The following is a 27,323-nucleotide window of genomic DNA, read 5'->3' as shown; positions in this document are numbered from 1 at the left end:
ATCACCATTCACCACAAAACTTTTTAACAGAGTATGAACTAAAAGGCAGAAAACAAGGTAACAGAACCAAAATCAAATATTGGATTTAACTTACCAAATGTATGTTTAAATTATACAACTGTAAACAACACTATAACTTCAACTACTCTACAAGACAAAACAGCAGTGTGACCAACAGATGAACACTTCAAGGGCTTTTCAAACATTAAACAAACACAAACAAAACCACCAAACACATCGACACTACACTAAACAAAGAGAAACCTAAGCGTGAACCAGCGTTTGGCAGATACGGATATGCATCAGGCGGTGGCATAACACAATTATCACCATTAAAATATATTCTTCTTGGAAAAGCCCAACCCTTTTCAAATGTAAAAGTCGATTTATCTTTGCGAAATAGCAACTCTGACTGTACATTTCCCAACGGTCCCGCTTGATTCAGAAAATCGTTATAAAACTTAACTCCCCATAGCATAGCAGAATCATCTGTTCAAAACATTAACAAAACATAAGTTAGAACTTAACAACTTGCATTTCAGTTCAGTTAATCAAGAAATGATTAATAAAAAAGTCAACTTACTTATAGAAGAATAAGGAGTCAACGGTTTGTAATTGAAACTGAAAATCTGAGTAAGGTTGTCAAAGTTGGGGTGCTGAACAACTAAATTCCACTGCGAGTAATTCATCCTATAGTTAAAATTTGTAATGGTGACCTTCACGCGCCAATAATCCTTGTAGTTAAGCTTCACGTGCCAGTGAACGCGAATTGGGCACATATGTTTTGTGCATTGAACCAAAGGTGTCAAGCTGTTTTTACCGCGACAGTTCACAACTGAAGCTAGATATGGTGAGTTTGCACTGTAAAAGAAGTTAATCCGTTAACATAAATAATCGACTTTTAACCATATACCTGAAATAAATAAATGAAAGAGAAACTTACTTTACACAACTTCCGGGATGAGTAGCATTATTTTGGCATCCGCACGTGCACGTAGGGCAGGGCACGATTGTCTCATTGTAGAAAGAAGATAGAGATACACAGCAAGTAGGAGTTTTCTGGGCCAAAAATTGTGAATATGTACACGTAACATTCCATGTCACTGAAAAATAAAGATTTAAGACATTAGGCATTTGTTAAAGGTAATATATTTTAATAAAAGTATTTAAGTATACTTACTCATAGCTTGAGTTACTCTTCTTCCATCTGGAGTAATGAACTTCGTTGGTTTACCAATTACAGCGGGCCCACATGTGTAACCGGGACCAGGTGCAAGCAAGGTGAAGTTCTTGGGTGGTTTGACCGTTTTGTTGGTGGTTCCGGCGCACCGACACTTACCTGGAATGAGCTGGCATAATTGTTGGGATCTTGGGCCCACGAGTTGATAACGCCTCCTTTACATCAATTTGCAATTTGCTGGTTGTAAGGGGTTCCATGTAATAAATCAACAATGGTTGGAGTTTTCTTGCAGCAATGCGGTTGTGCACTTTTATATTTTGAACAGTCGCCTTGCTCGGTGGCTTGACCGCCCATCATGGACCATATGACTGTTGGGTTTCAACGGTGGTTCGGAATGAAAACGGTCAAAAATATATAACCCGTTTTAGTTAATAATTATCTCGTTTCGATAGATACTAATCAATATTAATATATATATATATGTATAAACGAGCTATAAAACGCAGCGGATAAATAAACGATTAACATGAACCATATACCGAAACCCAAAACCCGGATCCGATTACAACTATTATACGAGTACGATTTAAACAATAATAAACAACCATAGATTAGTATGTCGATATACCTCGGTTATCGAAACCGGGAAGACACCGAAGGCTAACGAAATAAACTAGAGGATCGACACAATCAAAATGACCAACGGAAGGCTCCGGTGACAGCGGCAACTGGTGGCGGCGGCGGCGGAGATCCGGTGGACTACAGCAGTGACTCCGATGAACAATAGCAGCTCCGCGACAGTGAATCTAGCAGCTGCAAGATCCGGCAGTAGCGAAATTCCGGTGACCGGAAAAACGGGTCACCGGAAAACGGACTGTGATGATGATGTTGAGCTGCGGCTTGGGTTTTTACTTATGTAAGGATTAGGTTATTTTATTATGTATATACAGTATACTATATATAGATGATACTTTAGTGTTTAATCAATTAATCCATTGGGCTTAAAGCCCAATTACAAGTTCAAAGCCTAATCCATTGTCGGGCCCAATTAACATTTAAGTGGGTTTTATCATTCGTTACCCCCGGTGTAACTCATACCGGGTCACATTCGGGTCGGTCGCGTTGACTTGACCTGAACCGACCATTAAATCCAACAATGACCTCTTTCTTAGCCCAGGTCCAACCCAAGGTCCACCCTGGTGGTTGAATGTGGCAGTACTGTTGGAAGTTGTACATTGTAACAACCGCCTGTGGGAAAAAACGCAATTAACGGATAAGCAGTTTTTATAAGCAATTCAAGCACCCTCTAGTCTATACTAGAAGAACAAAAAAACATTACTGTTTGATACTTACAACATAGCCATCAGGGGTCCAACTTATAATATCCCATTTGATTGTAATGTTTCCATTCGGGTCAAGTGCATCATAGGCTTCTGCAAATTAACAAACAAACGAACGGGTCAAGAGTAGAAAACCGAAATATTACAAAACATGGAAAATCATCATATGATGCGACACATGATCTGAATTATATAATATTATAGAAAATTATAATTGTTAATTAACCATTTGCTAAGAACCTCTCAACAACTAGCCCATACAAGTCATGAAGATTTAAAAAAATTAAGTCAAACACAGACCTAATACTAATAAATATTAACTAATCTTTGTCTTCAAAGCAATTTTGCATAATAACAAATACAAACCACTCAAGGGATTGAGAATTACATTAAAGAAAATGAGATCTAAAACTATGAATAAAAAACATAACAGGCCCATAAAGATTCAAGATCTTGGCTACCAATTTGCATAAATTAAAGAATTTGTCTCACAAAACTGATTAGATCATTGAAATCTCACAGACCCATGATTCAATTGAGCTATAAATCAATAAAGATCGAATCTTTATAATCTCAAAACCCCAAAAACTAATCTGACGAATACCCAATTACCCACTAATCAAGTAACCAGCTTTCTCACTATATTATAGTTCTACAAAATCTCACAGACCCACAAGTCAATTGGACCATAGAAGTACAATTCTTGGCTAACAAAAGTCAAAATGAATGGAATTAAGCAAATTTAGAAGCCCAAATTGGTTATAAAAATGCAGAGTAAGTATACAAACCTGTACAAGTGAATGAAGAAAGCAAGATGGCAAGAACAATTGTGGAAATTGAGAATCTTGTGACAGATCTGAAGCAGCAATCCATTACTTGCTTCCAAGATTCACTAGATCCGTGAGCCTTTGTAGCCCTGTTTTCTTAAGTGTGTGTGTGTGAGAGAGAGAGATGTAACACAAAGCCGAGATTTGGTCGTTATTAAGAGAGAAAAGCTTACCCAATTACGCACACTTGTTATATTAAAATGTAATTCGTTTGGTGAAATTTATACATCTTGTGCGTCAAATATAAGATGTCTTTTTTTATTGGAGTAAGAGAAGATAAAAGATAATTATAAACCAATTATTGAAATCAGATCTAATTTTTTTAACGGTAAAAAAATGCTGTTTACGGTGAAATATGAGGAACTTAATCTATGTGGTTATCTTATTTACTTGTTGGTGGTTGTGGAAAGTTAGGAATGATGTAATATTTATGGGTGATAGATTGGAAAATATTAAAGTTAGCACATTTTCTTGAATCAAACACCAAGATACAAGCTCTAGATTGGACTAATTGATGTATATTTGATTGTTCTTGGATGTTGTAGTGGGGTGTGATGTTGCTTTGTTTTGTTCCGCCTTTGGTGTTTGTTGTTTGTAGTTGGTTTGCACTTTATTGGGTCTAGCCATTTGCTATGTTTCTTATTATAGCTTGTCTTTTTTCTCAAAAAAAAAGTTACAATAGGGTCTTTTCAACAACGAAGATGCATCTTGCTTTTTTTTTTAAATCCAAAGAAACGTAGCTGATTTTATCATCTCCATTACCACTCTCGTTCAATAGGATTTATTATTGAAAGGATTATTATACCGTTTTCTTCCAAATAAACCAAAATGATGATGAGAAAACTAACTAAAGAGTTTTTTTTATGAGTCGTATGACTTGCAAGGATATCAGATAATAAAAAAAATACACATGCAAATTTATACATGGGGTTACCACAATACTCTACTCTATAATTTACATAATGCATCTCTCACCTATCACGCTAGTCATCTCATATTTTTAAATCAATGCATATGTGCATATACATATTATACCCTCGTGTATCATGTGCTATACATACATGATACATACGCACGTACATACATACATATTATGTGCCATATACATGCATAAACATGGGGAATATGAGAAGATATAGTCATAGTCTTTAACAAACATATTAACTATTTGTGATATAAATGCTTTTCAGAAAAAAAACTATGATATATTCTTATAAATATTTAAATTTGTGTAGAAATCAAAACTTGATCAATAAGTTTTACGTGTAACGTTTTCCAAAATTTCAAATTATATTAAAGTTGTCCGCTGTCTTTAAAAATATTTCTAACTTTTATAACGATGATCTGTAATGATTAAGGGCTTATAATTTATATGATTGATGACATGATTGTTCAAAATATCTTCATTTACATATAAAAGTATTACATGCTTTCTCTTTTTTTTAGTACTTTTAAATCACTTTAATTGAGTTAAGATTGATATAAAATAGCTAATGATGATTTTAACTTTTAATTTGAAGAAATCAAGGGAATTACTATTGACCAAAACCAGAGTTTTCTCAAAATTATTAAATGATGATTTTGTATTATTTAAAAAGTAAAATAGTTCAATTAGTCGTGTCGGTGTATTTATCAAATTATAAATCTAAAAGATGGGTTCATATCCAGCTCATCAATGACGGCGACATTTTGTTGTTGAAAAAAACTCATGGTTGGAAGCCGTCACAAATTTCATTTCTAAATATAGAAATGTGTATATAAAGTTGTAATTTGATTAATTAAATATATCAATTTATGTCGGGTTGACGAGTATAAACTCAAAAAATTATTTATGTAAGCATATTAACCCTAACTCGCAAACGTTTAAATTATGTGATCTAAACACGACTCATGTAATCTATTTATAAATGTGTCAAATAGGTTAATAAAAAATGAATAATGAAGGGTTGTAAAAAATGGGTTAAACAAATTAGTGGCGTATCTATACAAAAACCTCAGTGTTAACGTTCATTTTTTTACCGTATTTCATACAATGTAAACAAAACAAAAATAGAAACACGATAATAAATAAATTTAAATACATCGATTGAGTGTAGATTTCTCCTCTTTGGTTTTTGAAAGCTTGAAATCGAGTCAATACATCCTATTCTGTTACTTTATCAAACACTTTTTATTCGACCGTACAAATTGAAGCATTTTTCAAATACTCATCACCCATTCATTTGCTCAAATATGTCCGGATGCGCTTCATTTTAGAAAAAAACATATTTCAACCAATAAAAAACACTAGCTTCAATATTCAATAAACCAAAGGAAAAGTGATGTGCTTTCCGGTTTCGACTATTACATAAGTAAAATCACATATTCCGCCCAATTTCACAAATTTGTCATCTTCCTTTAAAGTGTAATAAAATGTCATAAAATCACCCAAAATACGTCATCTTTCTTCATTACTCAAATCATTTGGATTCATCTCAGAAAATGTCACTACTTAGATATGTTAAACTTAGAAAACGAATCACAAAGATTTACATTAAACATATTTTCTATCAAACTAGTTGAGACTTCACTGAATCTATTTTCAAGTTTTAAACCAAACAACGAACAGAAAACAAATATGGTTAATGGGTTATTAGGTTTAACTGGTTTGGGCTTTAAACTTTAGTTAGGCTTTAATTGGTTTGAACTTATAATTTGGTTGGGTTTTAAACGAGTAGGGGAACATTATATTTTTTTCATGAGTAGCTAAATACGAAAACCGATATATATATATATATATATATATATATATATATATATATTTGCAGTATCAACGAAAAGTTAAGGGGAGCGGAGGCTACCCTTGCCAAGCCTACAGGTTTGCCCCTAAAACAAATCATAAACGTGTAAGCGGATTAGGTTTTTTTTAAGTTAAACAGGTTTGCGGGTCGACTTGTTTAAATAAATGGGTTAAAAAGGTTAGCCCACACACAATACACTTTATTAAACATGTGTAACCGAATATTTAATAAACATGCTAGATATATCCATCCAAATTTTGATCACTTTAATGTTTATATGCACTTTTTTTTCCTTTTTTTTAAACGACTATATTTTTGCACTACAGAATTTGAACTCATAACTTCCTATTTTTTTAAAATGTTCGCTACTTGTTTAAAAAATTGAAGCAAACAATCCACATTATATAAAATATTTGGTTTTAGTATGTGAATCTCTAATGTTAATAATCGAAAATAACAATTGTATACAAATATGTCATTCGTTTCGTGATCTATATCATGCATAAATCATTTGTTTTAGTCTCTAAGTTTAGTAATCAAAATTTATGTAACCATATTCTTATAATAATTGTATGTCTAAAAGTTAAAAAAAAAAACAAGATTGAAATCAATGCAAATATATGGTTCCACCCATAAAATAAAACACAAATTAAAAGAAAACCAAAATAAATTTTATTAAGCACAACATTTGAAATATACAGTCATATACAATACTTTTAACGTTGTATTAAACAAAATACGTACAACCAAGCTAGCGATTCATAGTTCCTTGTAGCCGTCTTCGTAACTAAAAGGCAAGGGTACCGATTTAAAAGCTCGAAATTTCCCAACATTGTTCAAATGCTCGTTTTCAACCCTGAAAAAGTTCCATAAACCGCGACGAATTATCTCTAAACTAGCAACTACGAATAGCATTGTGCTTCGATGGAGCCAAGGAGCTTCATGGAAATCTAAAACCGATTGCATCCATGCGAGTCGCAGTATAACATTCATCACCTACAAATTCATCAACAATTATAATAAGTATAATCCAATTAAACCAAAGATTATAAACTCAGCTTTAAATGAATCAAATCTACATCAACTAATATATATTACCATTGCTACAAAGTAGATTGATTTGTTTGGTAAAATGAGTTTATCTCTTAACCAAGGGTTCTCGGAGTCCTTACGAAGAAGACCCCAATCCTTCACCATATCCCAATATGTGGTATAAATTGTAGCCACACCCGAGCTAGACGCGGCTATGACTCTCATAGCCGTTCCTCTCCTTTGAACATAAATTGTTCTTGTTACAACCGCAGCAATTGTCGACAAGTACTTGAGCCCATTCATGCCAGGACCATAATCTTTCTGTTCAAACACTTGTCTCATGCACTAATCCACAACAAAGTGTTACACCAAATATTACAATACCAAAGCTAAATAAAACTATCCAACAATATGTATGTGAAGTTCAGTTACCTGTAGGAATCGAAACCAGTATGGAATAACTGCGATAAATATAAAAAACATCTCATAAACATTGCTTTGGTTACATGTGTTTGATCTCCTCTTGAAGTCTCCCCATCCGTAGTAGCATATATAGAATTCCACATTCCTGAGCAACTGGACCTGAAACACGCATTATTAAGTTTGAGCTCGACTCGTTTGAAACCTAACACGAAGTCAACTAGTCGAAAATCAATTACCTGACTAGTCAACTGATCGCCCAAGAAGAAATCCGGAAAGGTAACCTTATAAAGAGGTGCACAAATACAATGCCATAGGCTCACTATGAGAAAGAACCGGCTTGAGCGATACATGATGTTAAACGGACAAATTGTTACCAATAATACAACCTACAAAACAAAATTTAGAACTACTTATCAAGTTGTATAGAATATACAAAATGGTAAACTAAGAGATTCTTACGGTGACTAAACCTAAAGGGACCAGTTCGGTTAAAGTTGCGAAACTTTGAGTTGTTTCATCCATTTCCATTTCAAGATTTGAGAGCACGGCTGCAAAAGTGAGTACTAACAGACCAGAGCTGAGAAGTAGGATTTCTTTATAACCCAATTCTGTATTCGGTTTGAACCCAAAAATGTATGCATAGTTGACACGATAACGCTTCCAAAAGTATATGTTGGCAGCGTACATCAGCATATGTAACACAATGTATACAAAGAAACTGTATAGTGGAAATATGTTGGTCATGTATTGGTTGCGACCTGAACTCTTGAGAAGATCCCTTGCGTGTATTGTTAAGATGACTGCCACCGCAAGTGCTATCGAGCAGCCAACGAAACAGCCTGTATCGATGAATTGCACATCACAAGTTAGAAACGATTAACATAAGTTGTTTGGATTAAAATTTGTTTTTGCACCCACAACTTACCCACTAAAAATGTTACTCGATGCTTGTCTCTTTTGGCTTTCGGCCTTATATCACTCATTCCTTGCCTTCGATTTGCATTGGCAAAATGTGTAATAAACGCGGATTCTACTCTTTCAATGAGTTTAACAACCTGAAATAACAAGAAAAATCATAACTTTTTTCGTGATCTCGACACTAATATAGGTGTCTTCATAATTTGGTTTGGAACCGACTAAATTAAAAACCGAATCAAAACCCTTTAAAACCAAAGTTAGTTGCATATTTTGTTTTTGAAGAAACCGAATTGGGTTTTTTGTTTTAGATGTACGAATTCAAATACTTGTTATTTCAATAATAAAAAAATGCTATATTCGATTGAAATCGAACCACTCGGTTTTGAACTTCCTGAATTTGGTTCAACTCAAATTAAATAAATCGAGCAGATGATCAACCTGACTAAAGCACAATAATTTCTTATGTTACCTCATCAGATTGGCTCAAGTAAGAATTATTAATCATCTCTAAATAAGCTTTTGATGCATTTCTTGATGTGACCTAAAAGAATAACAATGTCAAAACTTGGCCCACCTCATTAACACAATATAGTATCACAATCAAGAATTTAAGACCTTGTCATACTTCTTCATGATCTTGGAGAAAGCCAGTTGATTCAAGTAACTGTTAAGATCAAACAAAAAGTAAGCATAAATCAATCAGTATCACTATTATGTAACCCCTTTCTTTACTTTGTTATTTAACTTGTCACATCAGTTATATTTAAGGATTGTGATGCGTTTAGCCAATCTATATAAAATACTCACCAGTAGCTTTTCAAAAGCCTAAGCTTTCGATGGAACTCGACCAAAGCTTGTTTCAGTTTCGTCTGTGCACTTTTGAGCTCTTCTTTGTTGAATGATAAATTAGCCTTCGTCCCATCAAATATGGTTTTTAAGGTTGACATCGCAGATTCTGACGTGACATTCATCTTTACATGATTTAGAATCTCCAAAGAAACCATCTTCGTGTGGCCCCGTTCCTGTTTTTCTTCATGTTCCATAATCCCCTCCAATGGCAATCCACCTAAAAACTTTCTTAGATTAGTAAGATGCGTAAAGTAAACAACTAGGGACTACAAGTCTTGACATGACCCGAACCCAACACACGGGTCGACTAACACGACCATCTAACAAACAAGTTAGGTTGTGTAAACGTTCAAGGAACGATAAACATGTGTAAAGAAGAAGAAGAAAAAGAAAAGAGATAAATTTTTATTATCTGAAAATTACAATTACAACTGAACAAAAAAACAAACACAAACTATATATACACACACACCATACACGACTGTATATGTATATACATATACGCCCGTATAAGAACATACACGGGCGCATATGTACATACATATACGCCCACAGGTTGACCCAAATTTATGTATATGCAAGTGAGGGTTGAAATGTTTGACACGAATAATAATATAGGTGGGTTCAAGTTGCATATTTCAATCCGTCAGCCCAACACAATTGTCACCCCAGTAAACAACCCATGTTTTTTTAACTATGTTGATTGACTACCTGAATTTGATGGTGTAGGTGAACTATGAAATTGAGGATCACTTATTCTAACTTTAAGAGCAAAAAGAGCATCCATTTGTTTATTCAACTCCTCAGCCTCCATCTTCACCTCCTCCACCTTACCTCTATAGAAACCAACAACTTTATTAAACTCATCATCAAGTCTTCTAAAGAACACAACCTCATTCTCTGCTCCTTCCTCGGACGACCGGAAAAACATGGTTTCGTAGTTCCGGTTGTCCGATGATTGCTCATCTTGTTGTATCTCACTTACAAGAATCACTTCATCCTTGTTATTTTTCTCATTGTAACTACCAAACCGATTCGTCAGCCCGCTAAATGCTTTATAAAAATGTCTTTTCAGCAACTTCCCTGTTCTCGGAGACGTGTATGGTGAAGATGTGGGATTTGGCCGCCTACGTCGAAAATTCAAGATGTCTTTCAAGATTGTTTTAAGGTAGTTGTAGTTCATGTAAGCTTCCTCCCATTCCGGCACCATTTGTGAAGCAAACTCCTTCCCGAATTTCATTTTAACTTTGGTTACAATAATATGACAGGTAAACGAGTAACAAAATGTCACAAGTTTTTTGAGTTTGAAGGTTCCCAATAGAATTTTTGGTTTTGACTCTTCAAATTGAAGTGATTGATTATGTTTATTTAAATGCCAAATTAAAGAGCCGGTGATTGTGATGCCTTTTAACGGTTTTACAAACATCTTGTTACCCATTTAAGCTTTACAGAAACGGACACTGGAGAACAGTTGGATGGTCCATCCAATATGAAAATGACGCTAGTGGATATTGTTTCATTCTTTTGTTATTGTACTAGAAAACTTCGCGTTTTTATTTATTTTAAAGTTTTTTGAGATAATTTTAATTAAGGGAAATGAATACTTAATCGTTTAGATTTAAAAAAATCACATCAAAACTAGTCGAACATGATCATTACTTAAGCTTTGAAACCGCGTGGTGAATACAATACAAGTCATTGGAACTAAGCCTTACAAATTTCAAACGTGACCCTTTTCTAAAATGTTTTTGTTTAATGTCTAGAATTAGTTTTAGCGAATTTTTGATAACCTACATAGTATGTAAAAAAATTTTTTTTTCTTAAATTCTAAGTATTTTCTTAGCTAAAATGTTTGTAATTAATTTTAGCTAGCGAAGTTCATCTTACAGTTATAACCTTTTAAACGATCGTGTATTTCTTAAATTCCAACTATACCATCACGACGTGACCTTTCGATATAAACTATGTTTAAAACTAAGTATGGTAATATGAGTTGTTATACCTTCTCTGTTTTATTATATTTCATTTGGTGCAACACTCTTATCATTTCGTTAAACTAATTTACTCGCGTTTTATGTTTTTATTACATCTAGCGGCAACATTTTTTTTACATTTAAAACATGATTTATTTTTAAACTCTGAATATGTCGTTGCATCATGTTCACGCATTTTGATTTTTATCAACACGGCGTAAATTTTATTTGAACCACACGCATACAAGTCATCATAGCTATATAATTTCATTTTTGTATATGAAGTAACACCATTTTATGTAACAAATTTCAAAACTTTTTATATACATTTACACATCAATTTATTCTAAACCTAGCCTTATAAATTTACCAGCGCGAAACATGGTTATACATCTACATCTACTAGTGTTTATCAAGTACAACCGTTTAAATATTCAGTCATATACGATATCTTTTAATTAACTTGAAGTACAAAGAAAATACTTATATCTTCAGAAAGGAAAAATGAAAAAACCTTAATCATATCACATTAAGTTTAAGTCGTTTAAATAAATCAAATTGAAGCTTAACATTTATTTGATGGTTTGTGTACTAGTGAATCATATTTCCTTGTACCCGTCATCGTCGTAGCTAAAGGGCAAGGGGACCGATTTAAAAGCTCGAAATTTCCCAACGTTGTTCAAATGCTCGCTTTCCATTCTGAAAAAGTTCCATAAACCACGACGAACAATCTCCAAACAAGCAACAACGAATATCATTGTGTTTCGATGGAGCCAAGGAGCTTCATGGAAATCTAAAACCGTTTGCGTCCATGCGAGTCGCAATATAACATTCATTACCTACAAATTCATCGACAATTATAAGTATCCAAAACCTAAGATCTTGTAACATTCTAAATATTCTAATATTAAATAAAGAAAGTTGTGTTAAGTTGTCGGGCGTTAAATTATTAATTAGTATTAAATAAAGAAAAGTCATGGACTTGGATTAATTAAGATGGATTAAAAAGGGGTGATGGGCCTTAGGTCCATGGGCTTTAAGGGATATAAATATCCCTTAAACCATCCTAAAACCCTAATCCTCATTCCATCTTCCATATTTTCCTACACACTCAAAAACAAACACACACCTACACTTATACACGGCCGAGAGAGAGAGTGAGATCCAAGGCCAAGCAAACGTGATTCTTGATAGATCCTTCAATACACAAGATAAATACAAGATCTAAAGGTCCATAACCAAGACCAAACGAACCCGTAAAGGTATGTCTTTTACCTTAAAGCTTACGTTTTTATAAACGTTTAGTCTTGAAACTTAGAACGAGTATAGATCGGATGTAAATGAAACGTAAAGTTGCGAACTTGATGCTAAAACGAACTCGTTGGACCTGCAAATATGTGCGGCTCGTGTAAAATGAACCCTAGATCTAGTATTAAACGTTTAAGCCTAAAGATCCAAACTTTATGCTTTTCTGGGCCAAGTTTTACCCGAAAAAGACCATGGGAATGATCGCGGGTCTGTTTAATATCATATCCAAAGATTTCATGCTGAAACGGAGATGTTTTTGGGTCAAAAATCAAACTCGTAGCGGCTACTAGGCAACTTGCCTGCTGACTAAGTTCGCTGGCTATAACTTCGCTTGTTGGTAAGTTCGCCTATCAACAACTTCGCCAGCTGACCAAGTTCGCTTGAAATAAGTTCGCCTGGTTCTTAAGTTTGCTATATATATATATATATATATATATATATATATATATATATATATATATATATAAGTTCGCTACCGGTTAACTTCGTTGCTTTATAAGTTCGCTATTGGTAAAGTTCGCTTAGGTTAAGTTCGCTTACATTTATGTCCACTCATACATAAAAGGTAACGAATTAGATAGCGAATCAGACTTAATTCGTTATGAAGAGTGAGTTAACGAATTAGAAAATAAAATAAAATCCTAATGAAAAATGTGTTAACCCAATTCGCTAAGACCAAAGTAACGAGTTAGAACTTTGAAAGAATGTCAGAACAGTCCCTGGACTTAGAAAAAGAATGAATTAATTACAATTAAGCCCTTGAACTTTTTAAGCTAGTAAATTAATAATGATTCAAAATTCTAATGGAAAATGTGTTAAGACAGTTAATGGAAATAAAATTTTTCCAAGCTCGACCCCAGCCAGGGGCTCTGCCTCTTGGACCCTGCTAGGGGCTGCCGCCCCTAGACCCCGCTGCCAGGGGCGCTGCCCCCGGACCCCCGTTCGTTGTGGGTAATAACTAAGACTAGAATGATTATATGAGTAGTGATAGTTAATTGATACGTGTAATTATTATACAGTCAGCCGTGCACAACTGAAGAAAGGGGATTACCATTAACGGTGAACGTAACCGCATTCAGGTGAGTTTCTAGCCCCATTTCCTTGTTATGATTTCAGGGATGTGTGCATACTCGATGTGATAGTTAATACACTTACCTTAACTGGTAAGTGTATGCCTTATATGGTTTATATGTTATGTATGTATATCTTAAATGTGAATGAAAGCTTGTCGGTATGTGAACGATCTTCGGATATTGCACATGCTAACAAGGGAGGTATGTTTATGATAGATGAATGTGTAAGATAGATATATGTACAATATATGAGTATGTATGAATGATTAAAGAAGGTATGTATGTTACGGGTATGTGAAGACGGTATGTACGAAGATGAAGAAAGAGGGACCAGACCCTAATAATATCTGAGATAGAAGGGACCAGACCCTAATAATATCTGAGATAGAGAAGTAAAAAGGGACCAGACCGTAATAATATCTGAGATAGACAAGAAAGGGATCAGACCCTAATAATATCTGAGATAGACAAAGGAAAGAGGGACCAGACCCTAATAATATATGAGATAGAAAAGAAAGGGATCGGACCCTAATAATATCTGAGATAGAATGAACAGTAATTAAATAGTATGAAAGTAATAAAGTATGAACGTACGTATGACTTATGTAATAAACGTAAATTAGTAAAGTCATTATTATGTATCTTCGGATGCATAATTGAAGGTAAGTGTATGTATTCTATAATGTGTGATTAACTAGAACTCACTCAGAGTAGCTGACTTTTAGTATGCACGCAGGTGAGTAGAATGAGGCAGATAGCTTGAGGAGGACACATGGCAGAGTTGGGCGAAGCTGGCATCTGAGGATTTTGCTATGATGTTTTATTTTAAGTAATGTTTTAAAAGACAAAATATGGATGCTTGTAATGAATGGTTTAAGTTTTTATATTCCGTGAATATTTTTATTTACTCTGATTATTAGAACTATGTTGATGAGTAAATCCAACACCAAAATAGGGCTACCGGTAACGGGGCCTCACAGATCTATTATAAACTCGTTAAGTCACTAAATGAATCAAATTTGCATGAATTCATATATATTACCATTGCTACAAAGTATACTGATTTGTTTGGTAAAATGAGTTTATCTCTTAACCAAGGGTTCTTGGAGTCCTTACAAAGAAGACCCCAATCCTACACCATATCCCAATAGGTGTTATAAATTGTAGCCACACCCGAGCTAGATGCGGCTATGACTCTCATAGCTGTTCCTCTCCTCTGAACATAAATTGTTCTTGTTACAACCGCAACAATTGTCGACATGTACTTGAACCCATTAATGCCAGGACCATAATCTTTCTGTTCAAACACTTGTCTCATGCACTGATCCACAACATAGTGTGTTACACCAAATATCATGATACGAAAGTTAATTATCTTTAAAGTTGATCTACTTTCAGTGGCGAAGCTTGGACGAGTTCGCCGGGGGGCTGGACTCAAATGTATTTACAAAAACTAAAAACGAGGGGGGGCGGCCTCAAATTTTGGGCCAAAAACAGTTATATTTACACTACACATACAAATTTTCGGGCGAAAAATGGTCAATTTACACTATTGCGCGGAAAAACAAGAGGGGCGGGGCCACCCCGGGCCCTAAAGAAGCTTCGCCCTTGCCTACTTTGGCCTTATATCTGATATTGATAATAACATACATGCCATTAACTTTAATGACCATTTTGAAGTTTTGTCATGCTGATGAGGAGATAATGAAAAACAGTATGTTAGAAAATTGTCTATTAAGAAATGTTTTAAATATAAGTGTGAAAACGTGTGTGACACCAAATAAAAATTATAGAACTTGGTAAGATGTTTGTGAAGTTCGATTACCTGTAGGAATCGAAACCAGTATGGGATAACCGCGATAAGTATATAAAATAACTCATATATATTGCTTTGGTTACATGTGTTTGATCTCTTCTTGAAGTCTCCCCAACCATAGTAGCGTATGTAGAATTCCACAGTCCTTTAACAGTTGGACCTGATACACGAAATATTGCTTAAAGTAAGCGTTTAAAACATAACATGTATGTAGTTAGACGGTGAATTACCTGACTAGTCAACTGATCGCCCAAGAAGAAATCAGGGAATGTGACCTTATAAAGAGGTGCACAAACACAGTGCCAGAAGCTCACTATGAGAAAGAATCGGCTTGAGCGATACATGATGTTGAACGGGCAAACCATGACCAACAAAACAATCTACGAAACAGAAATTAGAACTAGTTATCATACATGCTCGAGGAATTCATGACAGTAAAATTGGAAATTCTTACGGTGACTAAACCTAGAGGGACCAATTCGGTTAAAGTTGTGAAACTTTGAGTTCTTTCATCCATTTCCATTTCAAGATTTGATAGTACAGCTGCAAGAGTGAGAACTAAAAGAGCAAAACTGAGAAGCAGGATTTCTTTATAACCCAATTCTGTTGTCGGTTTGAATCCGATGATGAAAGTGTAGTTGACATGATAACGCTTCCAAAAGTATATGTTTGCAGCATACATTAGCATATGTAATACAATGTAAGCAGACAAACTGTATAGCGGAAATCTGTTATTCATGTATTGGTCACGACCTGCACTCTTGAGAAGATCTCTGGCGTGTATTGTCAAGACGACTGCCACCACAAGTGCTATCGAGCAGCCAAAGAAACAACCTGTACTCATAAAATGTGTGCACGCCATAGATTAACAACAGCTTCTTGCAATGTTTTCCAAGAAAATAGATCAAAATATGTTTATATATGCAGGCACAACTTACCAACAAAAAATGTTACCCGATGCTTGTCTCTTTTAGCTCTTGGCCTTAGATCACTCATTCCTTGACTTCTATTTGTGTTGGCAAAATGTGTAATAAACGCAGATTCTACTCTTTCCATAAGTTTAATAACCTGAAAAACTAGAAAATTAATATTAACTTTTGATTAATATGCAAATTTAAAGCATGATAATTTCTGATTTTACCTCATCAGGTTGGCTTAAGTAAGAACTTTTAACCATCTCTAGATAAGCCTTTGATGCATTTCTTGATGTAACCTAAATGAATAACAATGTCAAAACTTGAACCCCCCCCCCCCCCCCGGGTTAATTACTTTATGATCACAATTAAGAATTTAAGACCTTGTCATACTTCTTCATGATCTTAGAGAAAGCCAACTGATTCAAGAAACTATCAAGCACAAATAAAAAACTTATTAAACATAAATCGATGAATATCAATTTGTTTTTAACTCCACCCCCTCTATTTTCTAGTTACGCCTTACCCTTTAACTTGTCACATTTCCTTCTTTTCACTGTAAACAAAAAAAACATCTTATTTTGCGTCTTCAACGATGAAAAGTTAGGGGAATGAATACGTTTACCCAACCCGTATTAATTAAAAACTTACCAATAGCTTTTCAAAAGCCGGAGCCTTCTATGAAACTCTATAAAAGCTTGTTTTAGTTTCGCCTGCGCAGTCCTAAGCTCTCTTTTGCTGAATGATAAATCAGATTTTGTGCCATCAAATAGAGTTTTCAAGGTTGATAACACAGACTCTTGTGTAACGTTGATCTTTACGTGGTTTAGAATCTCTAAAGAAACTATCTTTGTTTGGTCTCTTTCCGGAGTTTCTTCAAGTTCCCGAATCTCCTCAAATGGCGATAACCTTTAAAAAATTTCCAAAAATAGTAAGATCTATACTTAAACAAGTAAACAACCCATGTTTTTTTAATCATTTTCTTGAGTGATTAATTACCTGAATTAGGATCACTAGTTCTGACTTTAAGAGCAAAGAGAGCATCCATTTGTTTATTCAACTCCTCAGCCTCCATCATCACCTCATCCACTTGGCGTTTGTAAAAACATATTGCTTTATTAAATTCCTCATCAAGCCTTCTAAAGAACACAACCTCATTCTCTGCTCCTTCTTCGGACGACCGAAAAAACATGGTTTCGTAGTTTTGGCTCTCCTGTGGTTGCTCCACATGCTGTATTTCACTTACAAGAATCACTTCATCATCATTACTTCTATCATTGTAACTATCAAATCGGTTCGTTAGTCCACTAAAAGCTCTATAAAGTAAGTGTCTTTCCAATAACTCTCCATTTTCAGGCGACTGGAGCGTTGGAGATGTTTGCAGTCGTCGGAAAATCAAGATTTGTTTCAAGATTGTTTTAAGGTAATTGTAGTTCGTGTAAGCTTCCTCCCATTCAGGCACCATCTGGGAAGTGAATTGTTTTCCAAACTTCATTATAAGTTTGTGTTCTCAATTCACATTAAAGGGTTTGCTTTAAAAATGACAAATAATAAGTCTGTTTAAATACATTCATGGTCTTATAGTTGTCTTATTACGTACCCAGTCAAGCTTTCCAGACATGGACACTGGCACACCGGCAAGGGATGAAAATTCAAAACATGCAGCATTTTTTTTATTTTAAATTGTTTTCAAAATAGTATTAAGTTTTGAACTAATATACGTCATGTTATATACAACTTATTCAATAATAATAATAATAATAATAATAATAATAATAATAATCGTCGTCTATGCAAGAACATAAACATGATCTAGCAAATTTCAGGAATCTATATATTCTAATAAAAGAAAATAATTGTAGATACATTTCACTTAAAGTCATTCCTAGCCTAAATTTCTCGCTTAAACTATTCTTATATTTTTAATAAAAACATTTTATTGCAATGTAATCAAAATATGGGGAAAGGTAACATACCAATGAAATTAGCGTGCTAATTATGAGAATCAAGTAGAATAATTAGATATATAAGTAGGAAAATTATGTAATTACATCATAGAGTAATTACATAATTACTCTATGATAATTACTTTATGATATAATTACGTACATAATTACTCTACTTGATTATCACAATTAGCACGTAAATTTCATTTGTATTTTATTTAAACCCATCAAAACATATCAATTCGTTCTTTAATCAAATATCTAATTACCTAAACTATATATATGGATTAACAATGTACGGGTATTTATGTCAATATAATCAAAAATATATGTATTTAATGAAATCATATTTACTTTTTTTCTTATTAAATCAATTTATATGTCTAAAATGATAAAGATTAGAAGAAATTATGAATAAATAGAACGCAATTTTATTCTCACATATTCGTTCAACCTACAAAAAGTTTTCATTCATCTCTTTTGAAATTTTAATACAAAAGACATGTTTTATTCATGCTAATTTTATATATTATTTTTTTTTAATGTCAATCATGATGAAATATTTTATCATCTTTTGTTAGAATTCGTTATTCAATTAAAATTATTATTATAACTTATAAAATCTTTTAGTACATCTTTTTCGTGATTATGAAGAAATTGTGTGGGAACTAAGAATACACCATGTATTCGTATGAATATTCCATTATAAAGTATAATTTAAATTTATAAAACCATATAATTTGATATAATATAGGTTTTTTTAATTTAATCATTTAATTCCTATAACGTAATTGTTTTTTAAGCATTATGTGTATCACACGGGTTCTAAAACTAGTTATTATATAAATTGCAATTGCAACAAGAAAATTATTCAACATTGCACATGATTTTTTTTTGTTAAACGGTGTGTATTATAAACATAGCCCAAGTAAAACCAAGGTCGTAAAACACGTACCAAAACACAAATTACAAATTACATATCTATATATTTATATGTATACTATATGTAATGTATGAGAGGCGGACAAACTAAAATATTATGGTATTAAAAGATTTACAAGCTATATAACACGTTGTACAACATACATAGCATGTTGAAGATTGACAAAATGGTCTTTCAAACATAGAATCTCACGTGAATTTTCAATTCTTTAAAAATATTTATAATGTTTTACCCTTAACTTTATTAGACCTTTAAAAAATTAAAGAATATCTGTAAGTTTGGTCCCTTATCTTTCACTATATATTATTTTTATTTTAAACCAACCCCCTCCCCCACCCCCCGTTTTTAAACGACCATAGCTTTTTTCATTCGTTAATATATATATTTTTTAAAATTATACCATAAAAACAAGTATTTTTATTCTCTTTAATTTGAGTATGATATTGCTGTAGGTTTTTTTAATTAAAAAAATATGTTACATATGTATGTTCACCGCTTGGTTTTGATGATTTTTAAGTTAAACTTGTGAGACAAACCGTTGGTAACGATATTTTCGTGACGAAAATCGAAACTAAACTTTTATAAATTGAAAACAAAAATAAGATAAAAACCAACTGTGAAACCTAATCGATAGCCAGTTTAAACGATTTAAAAAGTTTTAAACCGAACCATGAACACACATAACTGTTACGTGATTACGAGAGTGTGTTCAAACATCTACCGCATTGTGCATACACTTGTCTAGTTATATAGTCATATAGAGAGTAACTAAAGCAACGAGGCGTTAGATCTAGTCTTCAACCATAGATAAGCTTTCTTTTTTATCAACTCCAATACATGTAAATCCTACGATCTCCTATTATTGAAAATCACATAATTCCTAATCTTCCATAAAATCCAAAAGTTTACCAAGAAAACCACCTGAATTTTCTTCCTTTTCTCGTCGGCATACGCCTGGTTATATATCTAATGTCCAACATATGTCTCACTGAATTATACCCATCGGAGAAGGTATATTCTAAGTTCTAACATGTATTTTTAGGTTAAATATATAACTTAGTATACGAATATAAGCAAGATCACATAACAACTTAAAAGGCCTAGAATATATGCATAAAACACAAAACTTTACAACTCATTATAATAATGTAATTTTAATACACATTTTTTTGGGGGGTGTTGGTGCATAAATGTCAGTAGTTCATAGTCTAGTGTCTGTAATCGAGTCTGTAATGTTATTTATGTTTTTGTTTAAGCGAAGTTGTTAACAAGTTCGCCTAGGCGAACTTGTTGAACAAGCGAAGTTATGGACAACTTCGCCTGAACATATCAGGCGAAGTTGTCGTGTATTTATATTAGATGTTACGGCTTGATAGTGGTGAATCGAGTTGATAGTTGTTAGCAGTTTTGGTTAACGAGTTTGTTCGGTAACGTGAGTCTGTAATAGTGATATCGTATCACGTGTTCGGTTATCAATATAACGTGTTCGTTTATCGTATCGTGTTTGTTTGATTTGCTTTCTACACTCGTAACGATCTACGCAGGGATTCCGCACCTGAGTAGACCGCGATATCTCGTGTGATCCGTCCAGGGAACCTACAATTGGTATCAGAGCGTTTGCTCGATTGTGTGGTTCGGGATATTCACGCGGGTGTAGAAATCGTCCCGTTTCGACTATTCGCGGGACGTGTTTTCTGTGTTTTTGATCATTCTTACCTCCTACCATCGTGTTCAAGCCTTTACACCGTTAAAAACCTCGTTAAAATCCGATTTACAGATCTGCAGAAACTTCGTGTTCATCAGGCGAAGTTGCCGTCACTGTGCGTAGGGTTTCGGCGAAGATATAAGGTTAAGCGAAGTTATCCACAACTTCGCCTACCTTCTCAAGTTCGCCTAATTCAAGCGAAGTTCTCTACAACTTCGCCTACCTCTTAAGTTCGCTTACCTCAAGCGAAGTTAAGAATCAGCGAAGTTAATCAGCAGTGTTATCAGCGAAGTTCTTCAGCGAAGTTCTCTACAACTTCGCCTACTTCAAGCGAAGTTATCCGTAACTTCGCCTACAGTACTTTAATAAAAAAAAAAATTCTTAATTTTTTAGGTTTCTTACTTTTCGAAAAAGATGTCGTCGATCAACATCTCTGAGTTAGTGAATATGGAAGTTGAAGCAGGGTCAGCTACCAAGGCCCCAAGATTGCTGAAGGAACCGATTTCGTTGCATGGAAGGATCGGTTCATACAATACGTCAAATACCAGGATGCGAAAATGTGGATATGCATCCAGGATGGTTATATTCCACCAATTATGGAGTATGAAGGTCGTGACCAAATCAAGAAGTATAGTAAAATGGAAGAAGAAGAGAAAAAGATGTATGAGGCTGAGAGCAAGGCTCATGCTGCTATTACTATGGCTCTTCCACAAGAGATCCTTCATACGTTTAGAAAGTACACATCAGCAAGAGAGCTTTGGGAAGCTCTTGAGAGCAGATTTGAAGGGAATGTAGGAATCCGGGCTTCAAAAATAAAATTGCTCAAAACCCAGTTTTCAGTCTTCAAGTATTTGAAGAATGAATCTTTAGATGATATTATCACTCGATACTACCATCTGATGACTGAATTGAGCAACTATTCCATTTCCTACCGAGAAGAAGAAATAGTTGAGAAGCTTCTAGATGCTCTCCCACCAAAATGGGAGATGTACACTGTGCTGATGAGGGAAGACAAAGACTTTCCCACATATGATCTAGAAACGGCAGTCAACAAGCTCAGAACCTTTGAGCTTAACATGGTCAGAAAAGAGACACCTATGGATCAGGTTCAAGATCCAGGTATGTATGGAGCTAAAGTCAACACTAGCTCAGGATCGAAGACTAAATCGGCTGCCTACTACTCGAAGGGAGAGTCGGGCGCAAACTCATCACATGAGGGTCATGTGTCAGTCAACACAAATGGTGATGTTTGCTATGTAGCAGCTGGATCGAGTGGTTCTCAATCCCAGGTAAGCAAGAGTAGTTGCTCTTCAAGTGTTCCCAGCAACAACTACTCCAAGATGCCTATGAGTGTCAAGTCTGCTGAAGAGCAGTTTGGTCTCTATGCTTCTTTTATTGCTTCCTATGAGAACTATATTCAAGGGAAGATTGTTGATCCAGCTATGTTGGATGAAGATTACGATCAGATTGATGCTGACGATATGGAAGAAATGGATCTACAATGGCAAATGGCCATGATCGTGAGAAGAGTAAAAAGGTTTATGAGAAAGACGGGAAGGAAGTTTGTCGGTGGAAAGCCGGGGTTTGACAAGACAAAGGTGAGATGCTACAATTGTCAACAAAACGGTCACTTTGCAAAAGAATGCAGGAATGAGCGTGTGGAACGAAGTCAGGGTAGGTCTCCATAGCAAAGTGAGGGTAGAAAAGATTATAGTGCCATGATGTCCAGAGAAGATGGTGAATACAACTGGAACCTGCTTTCTAAAGAAACTTTTGAGCAGGCAAATTTGGCAAAGGTAGAAACTGAAGAAAGTGAGAAGGTTACCGGAGAGGAAAAAGCTCTTATGGCAGACGTTAATGATCAGCTCTCCGATGTATGTTCTAAACTTACATGCTCTAAATGTGAAAACTTGTCTGAGCAATTAGCAACTATAACCGATCAGTATGTTAGGTTGGATGCTGAATTTAAAACTTTAAAAGAAGATCATCACTTTATTAAATCAAGAGAAAATAATTATAAAATTAAAATAAAAGCTTGTGAAAAAGATGTTAAAAGTTTAAAAACAAAACTTACTGAAAAAATTGAAGTGATTGATTTAAGTTATGTAGTTTTGGAAGAAAAGACCAAACTAATTGCTGAGAGAGAAAAACAGATTGCTGACCACCAGGTGAAAGTGGTGGAACTGAATCGAAAACTGGAGCAGTTCAGAAATTCCTCTGCTATTCTTGATCACCTTGTTAGTGATCAAGGTTCCTCTGTCAAGAGGGGAGGAATCGGTTATCATGAGGTTCCACCACCGTACAATCACAATTACACTTTTAACCCTAGTGTTCAGAAATCTGTTGACTTTGAGGTTGCTCAGACAGTGCCAATTAAAGTAACTGTTAAAGAACCAAATGTTAGTAGAGGCGAAACAAGTTCGCCTGTTTCTAGTGTTGAAATTTCTGATCAAAGTCCAGTCTCGTCAGTTTCGGATAAGTCATCCGAGTCTGGTAAGGCAAAAGAGGAGGTTGTGTTACCCAAGAGTGGAGAAAAAGATAAAACAAATAAAATGAGTACTCCACTAAACCCGTACGTCCCACCATATGTGAGACGAACGGGCGGTAATATAGCCTCGACATCTAAAACACCAGTTGATAAAAAGGTTGAGCATAGGTGTTGTTTTAGATGTAATCAATTAGGACATCTTGTTGCAAATTGCCCTCTGAAGCAGCGATTCAGAGGTGTAAGGCCTACTAAAGCTGAGAATAAACCTAATAGTAATTATCATGCTGCTAAAAATGAAAACCACTTAAAATTCAAAAATGTGACTAATTCAGGTTTTCATAGAAACAAATCTCAGTTTTACACTGCTTATAACCAAACCACAAGTTATAATTCTTTCAATTCACAAAGGTTTGGTAGGCCTCACTATCAACCTTCAATGAGATATCCTAATGGGACTTACAGGAATTACCGAGATACTAACTTTGGAAAGCCAAAGTTTGGGATGTATAGATCCAAGACCAATTGGTCTTGGGTCCCTAAATTCTAATCTTTTGCTATATTGTGCAAGAACAGTTGAACAGGGCTGCCAACAATCTTTGGGTTGTAGATAGCGGCTGTTCCCGGCACATGACGGGTAACAAATACTTGTTACACGATTTGAAACCTGTTCAAGGAGGGAGAGTGAGCTTTGCCGGTGAAAGTGGTGGCAAGATTACTGGAATGGGAACGGTGTCAAACGGAAAGATGACTTTGGAGAAGGTTAACTTTGTAGAAGAATTGAAGCACAATCTGCTGAGTGTGTCGCAGATCTGTGATAAGGAGTACACCGTTCACTTTACAAAGAATGAGGCGATTGTGTTGAAACCTGGTTTTGAGATACCAGAGTAGTGAATAACTTATCGAGCTGAATGGGATGATCAATCCCGAGTAACCATGCTTTTCTTGTTATATTTAAAAAAAAAAACGTCACTATCGCTTAAAATATGTCGGTTACCTCAGTTTGAAGGACTTGTCTTCAGATATGTTTTGGTCCTCATTTTCTACTTGTAGATTTTGAGGATAGCCATTAACCAGATGACTGAAAGTGACCGGGGCGGTTTATGATGAGTTTTCATTTTTTCGCTTAAAATTGGTCGATCATACTTAGTTAGAAGGACACATACTAGTATGTGGTCGGTCCAACTGATCCATTGGATCTTCGGGATAGTCGTTTACCTGAAGACTTTGTTTTGGTCGGGGCGATTAATGTTAAAAATTTTTATGGGAAATGAAATTATTTTTCAAGTCTACTACTTCGTAAGAAGTTCGTTAGCTATGTTTAACAGAAAATTGATCCAACCTTGGAAAATGATAGATATACTGATTCTGTGTGCTTAACTAGTGAAGTTATTAGGCTTAAAAGGCTTTAGGACAGTCATTGTATGTCATGGTAACTTTTTATGGTGCGTAAAAGTAGACGTGATACAAACTAAATCTACTTGATTTTACGTGGAAAATCCTTAAGAGTTTTGCATGTCTTCATATATATCTTTCCGAATGATAGGCAGAAAAGCGATTACCCAGTCATACACGAGCCCATGTGTGTTCTGATTCCCGTGAAGATAGCATTTCAAGAAACTACAGTGATCCAGATTCGGGACTTGCGGTTATTTACTACTCTGAAGTCTATGTAAATTTGTGAGTTATTAAAAAAAAAAAAAAAAAATTGTGAGTTATTGGAACTTTCTATAGCTAAAAATGTCAAGACTTCTCGATCATAGAGTAAGAAGGAGAACGGGAACCAGATGAAGAATACTTACAAACTTAATCAGACACTATGGGTCGAGGTCAATTCGGGGTGACTTGGGGAAAGCCAAATACGCTTTGAGAATAGATAGGAGGCATCATAATCTCTGAGTTGTTGCCCACTTAAATTTTGAGGCATAATTGAATCTAACTCGTATCACAGAAACGATGAAAACCATCTTAAGTATATTACCTGCTTACACACTGTTTCCTTATGTCATAATACAGCTAAACACGGATCTATGTGACAGTCACGTTGTTAGTATGATTCCTGTTTGGATCTTTTCTAAAACGTAGCAGTCCCTATCGAGACTGAAATTTGATCCCTTATACTTTAATTGTTAAAAGTTTTCTTTTTATGTAGTTGTATGATTTTATAACTGGTTACTTGGACTTGATCGTGTTATTTAATTCTTAAAGGGAAGTTTTAAAAGTTAATTGCAAAATGTTCAAATTATAAGGGTTGATTTTGTAAATATAGGCGATGTTGTTAAACAGGCGAACTTGTGAATAACTTCGCCTAGGCGAAGTTAACCGTAACTTCGCCTGTATAACTTCGCCCCTATATAAGGATTTTCAAAGGTCATCAGTTCATTATTTGAATTCTCAGCGAACTTATTCTCGATAATCTCAGCGAACTTATCCGATTTACATCCACTTATCTTTTTTCGATTTCAGTTAGTATTCAAGGTGTGTTTGGATTCTATATCTTATACTCGATGTTCGATGTTGTTAATCCTAGGTTGTTTCGACACCCGGTTAACGACCTCGGACGTTCGAAACCTATACCCGATTTCAAAACTTGTTTTACGTGTTCATGAACAAACTGATCGTCCGGACTGCCTTAATACCATGTGTTTTAGTCTCCTAAATCGTCAAAATTGGCCGAAACACCAGATTTTCGAGTTTGAATCAAACTCACTGTCGCCGATTCATATTCAGGCGAACTTAAGGTTTAGGCGAAGTTATTCGTAACTTCGCCTGATGCTCAACTTCGCCTGAAGCTTAAATTCGCCTGAGGCGATGTTGTGGTGAGGCGAAGTTATCATTAACTTCGCCTGGATCCTTTTAACTTAACAATTATTAGACGAACTTAAAGATGAAGCGAAGTTGTTCCTAACTTCGCCCCAACTTTAACTTCGCCTTTACAGTTTTTATCACAACTTCGCTCATGGTAACAAGCGAACTTGTATTATGTCTTAATGTTTATCTAACTTGGTTCGTTTGTTGCAGAGATGGCTGCTGTTGCCGGTGCTGGAGGTGCTGGAGGAGATGACGGAGGAGATAATCAGAGGCAATTCTTCCCGGGTCACAACATGTTCATCACCTTAGACCCGGAAGCGAGTGGTGTGGAGGATTATCGCGAGATAATCACATTCCTCCTACGCTCGAGGATATTCCACGCAATCACGACGACACTGCCGATATCCTTACCCAATATTGAGGACTTCTGGCAGACGGTGGAGTACGATTGTCGTGTTGAGCCCCCGGTTATGAGAGCAACAATCAATAATCAAGAAGTTCAGTTCTCATCTGAACAAATTCGGGTGGCGTTACGTTTTGGAGAGGAGACTCGGGACGACCCGACTGACTTTGTGGCTCCGTTTCGTGATGGAGCATTCCTACGAATGGGATATTATGGTCCCTTGGGCGATACCCAGAGATGGAAAGGGTTCCTACTTGATCAGTGGCGCTTCCTCATGCACGTTATGATAGTATGCATGTCTGGGAGGAAGGCGGGCACTGATGGTATGGGTGCGACTATGCAGTCAACAATGACTGCTCTGACTTATAACAAACGTTATAGCTTTAGTCAGATGGTCTTTTATGAGATCGACAGACAAAGGAGGGCGATAGCTCGTGAGCGGTTCATAATGTATCCAAGATTCATCCAGATGATCTTGAACTATGTGGCTCCAAATTTGCCTCAACGACGCCCAATAAGATACGTGGAGAATGTGAGCAAACGTATCTTTGCTCAATGCCGTACATCCAGTGCGAGGAGCAAGCCTGAACTGCGTCC

At 35.2% G+C, this 27,323-nt stretch overlaps 1 protein-coding gene and 2 pseudogenes across 2 annotated transcripts; all 3 read right to left on the bottom strand.

Annotated features, from left to right (window-relative positions):
- Positions 1-63: 63 nt before the first annotated feature.
- Positions 64-3,519, bottom strand: LOC143579251 (protein COBRA-like; annotated as a pseudogene). The gene is made up of 7 exons (XR_013143426.1): positions 3,309-3,519; positions 2,534-2,613; positions 2,342-2,428; positions 1,181-1,549; positions 944-1,103; positions 584-861; positions 64-489 (listed from the first exon to the last, which is right to left on the bottom strand). The product of XR_013143426.1 is annotated as a protein COBRA-like (transcript).
- A 3,257-nt stretch (positions 3,520-6,776) lies between these two features.
- LOC143579248 (phosphate transporter PHO1 homolog 9-like) lies at positions 6,777-10,712 on the bottom strand. The gene is made up of 10 exons (XM_077062616.1): positions 10,061-10,712; positions 9,308-9,566; positions 9,116-9,164; positions 8,970-9,041; positions 8,508-8,637; positions 8,042-8,421; positions 7,819-7,968; positions 7,592-7,741; positions 7,226-7,504; positions 6,777-7,123 (listed from the first exon to the last, which is right to left on the bottom strand). Exons 1-10 carry the CDS (start codon positions 10,587-10,589, stop codon positions 6,887-6,889), a joined length of 2,235 nt encoding a protein of 744 aa, XP_076918731.1. The 5' UTR covers positions 10,590-10,712; the 3' UTR covers positions 6,777-6,886.
- A 1,209-nt stretch (positions 10,713-11,921) lies between these two features.
- Positions 11,922-17,971, bottom strand: LOC143579250 (phosphate transporter PHO1 homolog 9-like; annotated as a pseudogene).
- Positions 17,972-27,323: the final 9,352 nt, after the last annotated feature.

Source organism: Bidens hawaiensis, unplaced genomic scaffold, assembly GCF_021521415.1.
Source record: "Bidens hawaiensis isolate Kalapana, Puna unplaced genomic scaffold, B.hawaiensis_p1.1 tig00029636_1, whole genome shotgun sequence".
In the NCBI taxonomy this organism is placed as follows: Eukaryota; Viridiplantae; Streptophyta; class Magnoliopsida; order Asterales; family Asteraceae; genus Bidens; species Bidens hawaiensis.
The sequence above is the reverse complement of the archived record's forward strand: the minus strand, read 5'-3'. Positions and strand labels throughout refer to the sequence as shown.